We start from the raw sequence: 6,061 nt of genomic DNA, 5'->3' as shown, positions 1-6,061 counted from the left end.
TCATGCTATTTCCCCATTTAAACTGACAGAATGGTACCTGAAAGCGGACCTGGCGGGTTCCCTGGGGAGACTCAAACTGTACTAATCGGGCCCACACCCCAGACCAATACTGGAGGGCAGAGGAGTTGTCATTATCTCCGCTACACTTGTCAGATTTCTGATCTATGGTTTCGCTACCACCGTTCTAGGTTGTTTTTGGTTGATCTAAGGGCGGCATGGAGAGAGGTACTGCGAGAGAGGGGGGAAGGGGGGGGTTGAGGGGGGGAGGGGTTTGGGGATACCGTTGATTGTGTATATCCGAAATACCTTGTGAAACTGTGAAAAAACTACTATGTGAAAAATTTTAATAAAAATATATTAAAAAAAAAAAAAAGAAGAGAAAAACACCAGTGGTGGGACACTTTAACTTGTCTTGAAGTTCTGCTATTTATTTTGTGTTTCATTTTTGTTATTATATCTGCATCTGATATTATTTTAGGTTGTAACCTATTCTGAAGAGATGAGTTTTCAAATTGCTCTTAAAGGTCTTGGAGGTCTTGGTGGTGGATGAGAGCCGGATGATCCATAGGCTGTACCCATGTTTTCCAGGACTCCCTAGGGCTGCATCCATCTTCAGCAGCCATCGGTGATCAAATGCTGAATTTGGACGAACCTTAGCATGCTTGAAGTCTGCTCAACTCTAGTAGCCAGTGAAGAGATCAGGAGTGGGGAGCGGTGGATTAGTTCGTATACCTTTTTTGATACATCAGCATTTCCCTATCCCTATGCTCCAGTGCATACTTAAACCATTAAAGGGGTTATCCAGCATTAGAAAAGCATGGCCACCTTCTTCCAGAGATAATGACTCTTGTCTCCCCTTCAAGTGTGGTTTGCAATTAAGCTCCATTCACTTCAATGGAAATTAGTTGCAAAATCTACACCCAAACTGGAGACAAGAGTGGTGCTGTCTCTTGAAGAAAATGGCCAAGTTTTTCTAATGCTGGATAATCCCTTTAAGTCTATTGGATAGCCACAGTCCAAGCATATGTTCTTTGTGGTTGAAATAAAAGATGTGTATACTTTATGCTTGTGTTTGCTAGATAATATCTTCGGCCTGGGTTTCTAATTCTACTAGTATTGTTTGTAACACAAGACACAGTTGGTGTATCCTTATCTATATATAGTTCCTGCCTCTGTAATCACATTATAAGAACTGGCCAAGATTGCATCTTGACCAGTGTGTAGAAGATCCATATTCCAACAAAAATAATTCAGCATAGTAAAGAGCACAAACTTATTAGGCCTTTATTGTTCAAATAGCCCTGACTAAGGGCTCTATTACACGCGCCGACGACGGCCCGATCATTTTAGTGAACTGCTAAATCGCCGCTCGTTTACTGGACCTTAGATTAGATAATTGGCTGAGGATTTTAGGTCCAAACATGAACCAACGGTTAGCCGATGATTGTTTCATCAACTGATCGTCGTCTCTATTTCATGAAGCGATAATCGGTCAAATTGGGGCCCTAAGAATGGGTGATGAGATAGAGATGAGCAAGTACTAAAATGCTCAGATGCTCAATACTTGAGACGAATATTTCCCAATACTCGTGTGCGCGTTTCGAGTAACAAACCCCATTGAAGTCAATGGGAAACTTGAGCACTTTTGCAGGGGACCAAAGCTCTGCACAGGGAAGGTTGTGTGAAAACCTGGAAACCTTAGAAAATGATGGAAACAACACGAAAATGGACAGGAAACAGCAGGGGCAGCATGCATGGACACCTCTGGGGCTGGCACAGCTCAGTGAGGATAGGTATAGCTGAACTACAGATCCCAGCCAGCCAAGGTAATGTCAGCAACAGGACAAATTGACTAATGACAGCAGATTTGGGGGTAGACATATAGAGTGTGTGTGTGTAACTGGTGCTTTTTTTTTTTAAGGCACCACATGCACAGGACACAGCACAGTTAGGATAAGTATAGCTGAACTACAGATCCCAGCCAGTCAAGAGAATGTCAGCAACAGGACAAATCGACTGCTGACAGCTGCACTACAAATCCAAGCCAGCAGCCAAGAGTAGTAAAAAAAAAAAAAGTTTTTTTAAGCCCTTGCAAGGACTGTTGGGTTCTTCGTGTCGGATTCCTGCCTAACCGCACACTTATTCCCTGCCTAACGCTCTCTGACAGACAGCAGCTCTCTCCCTAATTTCTTCCAGCCTGTGTCTGATGCAAGCACCGCAGGACCTGATTCTTATATGCCCAGGTCATCTGATCTGGCCAGCCAATCGCTGCTATCGACATGTAGGGTTCCCACGTGATGCTACGAGCTCCCAAAGACTCTCCTGCATGATGATTGGCTGAGAAAAAGCAGCCAAGCATGCGGGAAGAGGAAGATGCAATTGTCTCAAGTATCGCGAGATGCTTGTCCGAGTAACGAGTACCATCGAGTACCCTAATACTCAAACGAATACCAAGCTCAGACGAGCATGCTCGCTCATCTCTAGTGATGTACTAGAAATGCGTTGGCTTGCGTTTGCACCATTTTTACTGTTTGAACAATATATATATTTTTTTTTCAAATAAAGGTTTCCCAGTTTTTTCACCTAACTATGATGGACTGTACCTGCTGGAATATATTTTTCCAATTCCTTTCAATTCCATGCAACTTTGCTATGACTAAGGACTCACATGATCAGACACACATGGCTTTCCTGTTTTTTTGTAGCTATAAAAAGATGACTGCAAAGTGATGATGTTGTGGTCACTATTACCTACAACCGCCCTGCAGATGTCAAATATCATAAAAACTCAAAGAAATACCGGAAGGCTGATTATTTTTATATGAATGTTTTATTGCATTGTGAATACATATTGCATGTTATCCATATGTTAGTTGTAAATATGTCCGCTGTCTCCCCAACAACTGGTGCTGAACTGGGTGATGCAATAATGATTAGGGGAATCTGTAAAAAGGGTAAAAAAAAATCCTTGTATTAGAAGAATGATGTACCCAACCTGCCTTTCTCCATATGTAATAATAATAATAATAATATAGCATAGCTATCAATATTCTCGCAGACAGAAAGACAAGATGGACGAGACAACATTGACAACAACCTGTCATGGCTCTGCTGAAGACATATTTGGGGAAACAAAAACAAAATATCTTGTAAGGCGGCCATAGATGGCTGCCATTTTCTTGAAGCACAAAGCATGCGCAGTAAGGTAAAACATTGCATGTGCACCATTATTCTTATGGCATAGACCAGGGATAGGGAACCTTTGGCCCTCCAGCTGTTGCAGAACTACAATTCCCATCATGCCTAGACAGCCAAAGCTAAAGATTTGGCTGTCTAGGCATGATGGAAATTGTAGTTTTGCAACAGCTGGAAGGCCTAAAGGTTCCCCATCCCTAGACATACTCACTTAGAATTGCATAAATCCATCGCCATGAGTAGATCCAAGGTTTGCCGACACACCGCTGCGTTCACATCATTCTGAGCACTGCAAAGGATCAGATGAATTACATATTGTCTGCTGGTTTAGGCATGTGTTCAGATCCTGTATATCATGTAGGACATAGCATAAGGCTTTTTACTAATTTACCTGGTCATCTGCCTGTATTTCAAGATCCAGGGTAAAAATTTCTTGTTCCCTTCAAAACCTTCCATTGAGTCAGTGTCCACGGTGAAGTCAGGAATCTGGAAATCCACCTGTCGTTTGGCAAAGTCGGAGATATTGCTATGGAAGAGAAAAGGCACGGGTCAGAGGGTCGAGATGATAAGTTCAACATGCAGCTACCATATTCTTGTTGGAAGAACAAGATACATGTACGGAACATTATATGGAACCCAACGTTCTGTCCCTGCCATTGCAACCAAATGATCAGCGGTTCTTTTGGTGCATCACATGTATATGATAAAGTGAGGCTTCTTTGTTCTTGAGATTTTTTTATGGGAACCAGAAATTGGACAACCACCAATTATACAATTATCCCATATATCCTTGCAATATGCCCCCCATTGTTTCTACTGGAAAGACCTGTTTAAAGGGGTTATCCAGCACTACAAAAACATGGCCACTTCTTCCCCTCTCATGTCTCCAGATTGGGTGGGGTTTCAAACTCAGTTCCACTGAAGTAAATAGAGCTTAATAGCAAACAACACCTGAACTGGAGACAAGAGAGGGGAAGAAGTGGCCATGTTTTTGTAGTGCTGGATAACCCCTTTAACGTACTTAGAAACAATGAGATATAGTGAAAGCTGTACTGAGAAGTACCATCTTGGAACTTCAAGGTATGTGTGATGGACCATGTACAGGACTCTCTACAAAGAAGAAGAAGCAGGGAAAATATTGTGATATGGTGCTCAGGGTCTTCATAATGGCGCACCCATCTGATCTATGGTTCTATATAGGAACATTAAACAACATACTCGCTTTTCTTCTCTCTTCTGCCCAACAACCAGTCCACAAAATTCTTTTTCAGCATGTTGTCGACTGATCTGCTGTAGTCACTGGCCAGAATGGCCTCTGAGTATCGCCTCTGTACGGGCTGCGGCACCTCACTGCTCACTGATGCCCTGGAAGAGAGAGAAGTTACATGTAAAACAACAGCCTCAGGATAGTTGGGTGCTATTTGTTATTTAGAGGGTACTCCTCTTTCCTTCCCATAGGTCTTCCTGGCAGGAAATGACAATGGAGAACCCTCCTCTTCCTCTTCCTGTCACTGAGAGTGTGGCATATCGGTTTAATTATACAACATGAACAGTTTTTGATCATCACACATTATACTACCTGTATGTAAATAGAATTTCCTACGTACCTTACATTAGTTTCTTGACAATCTATAGTGTTGAAGGCAATAAAAGTGAAAAAGACAGCAAAATATTTGGTCTTCATTTTGTTAGTAATCTGCGTGAAAGAACAAATTTGCTAGGTGTTATTCTTACGGAGCATAAAAGTTTCCATTGCATAACACTTAAAGTGGTACTCCAGCGAAAAATATTTGTCATTTACTTCTATTAAAAAAATCTCAAGTCTTCCAGTATTTATCAGCTACTGTATGTGGTGCAGGAAGTGGTGTATTCTTTCCAGTCTGACACAGTGCTCTCTGCTGCCACCTCTGTCCATGTTGGGAACTGTCCAGAGCAGTAGCAAATCCCCATAGAAAACCTCTCCTGCTCTGGACAGTTCCTGACATGGACAGAGGTGGCAGCACAGAACACTGTGTCAGACTTGAAAGAATACACCACTTCCTGTAGGACATACAGTAGCTGATAAGTACTGGAAGACTTGAGTTTTTTTTACTAGAAGTAAATTAAAATTTACAATGATTTGAAAGATTTTTTTTCTGGAGTACCCCTTTAATAAGAATGCCATATAGTGCCATTTAGTGCAATAAAGTACTAAGTAGCAGTGTCAATACATGGTGTGTACCATCACATACATTTAGATCATAGTGGGGCTTGGATTCTGCATTGTCCATTGAACGTGTCAGATGTTATTCCATCAATGGCCCAATCAGAGTAACATCCCGAGCAGTCGTATATACAGAATAATATTCTATATATTAATAACTTTGTATACTTGACTTTAGCATTAACCCACAGGAGTAGAATGACTCCCAACAAACCAGACCAAAGGAACGTCTATGTACATATAGCAATGCAGTATAATACTGGCGTATTAGTAGTAAGAACCCCATGCTACTTACTGTGAGCAGCGTCTTGAACTCCTGACTCACTTGGTGAGTGCCACCACTTTATATACCCTGCGACAGCCCCTTATTGGCTACCCAGGAACATGCCAGCTGTACTCATTATATTTGCTTCATTAGCACCAATTGAGTCAATGTCACATGAACGGCCGGTGTACAGTAATAAAGTTAATGTAAATCACCATTCAGTGTTTATGGAGGGGGATTTCTGAATGGAAATAGGTCTCAGAATCATACTGATAAATAGATAATAATTGATGCTTCATTGACCAGATGGAGAGCTGTTTATTATATTAGAGAAAAACGTGGACAGGGCAGGTTTAGCTGGACATTCTATGAAGGAGGGCACGCCGCTGCTTAGTTAA

The 6,061-nt window shown here is 41.7% G+C and overlaps 1 protein-coding gene across 1 annotated transcript; it reads right to left on the bottom strand.

Moving 5' to 3' along the window:
- Window positions 1-2,837: 2,837 nt before the first annotated feature.
- GIP (gastric inhibitory polypeptide) lies at window positions 2,838-5,707 on the bottom strand. The gene is made up of 6 exons (XM_069953590.1): window positions 5,694-5,707; window positions 4,803-4,891; window positions 4,414-4,560; window positions 3,587-3,721; window positions 3,407-3,484; window positions 2,838-2,943 (listed from the first exon to the last, which is right to left on the bottom strand). The coding sequence occupies exons 2-6, from the start codon at window positions 4,877-4,879 to the stop codon at window positions 2,934-2,936; spliced, it is 447 nt and encodes a 148-aa protein (XP_069809691.1). The 5' UTR covers window positions 4,880-4,891; window positions 5,694-5,707; the 3' UTR covers window positions 2,838-2,933.
- Window positions 5,708-6,061: the final 354 nt, after the last annotated feature.

This window comes from Dendropsophus ebraccatus, chromosome 14 (assembly GCF_027789765.1).
Source record: "Dendropsophus ebraccatus isolate aDenEbr1 chromosome 14, aDenEbr1.pat, whole genome shotgun sequence".
NCBI classification, from domain to species: Eukaryota; Metazoa; Chordata; class Amphibia; order Anura; family Hylidae; genus Dendropsophus; species Dendropsophus ebraccatus.
Note: the sequence above shows the minus strand (reverse complement) of the source record. Positions and strands in the feature narration are given on the sequence as shown.

What these genes read in the sequence shown, in the direction of transcription:
- GIP (XM_069953590.1), bottom strand. Translation starts at nt 4,879, where the DNA reads ATGAAGACCAAATATTTTGCTGTCTTTTTCACTTTTATTGCCTTCAAC. An exon ending in TGTCAAGAAACTAATGTAAG is followed by an intron (nt 4,561 to 4,802) that starts GTACGTAGGAAA and finishes TCTCTCTTCCAG; the next exon opens with GGCATCAGTGAGCAGTGAGG. An exon ending in AGAAGAGAGAAGAAAAGCGA is followed by an intron (nt 3,722 to 4,413) that starts GTATGTTGTTTA and finishes TCTCTTCCATAG; the next exon opens with CAATATCTCCGACTTTGCCA.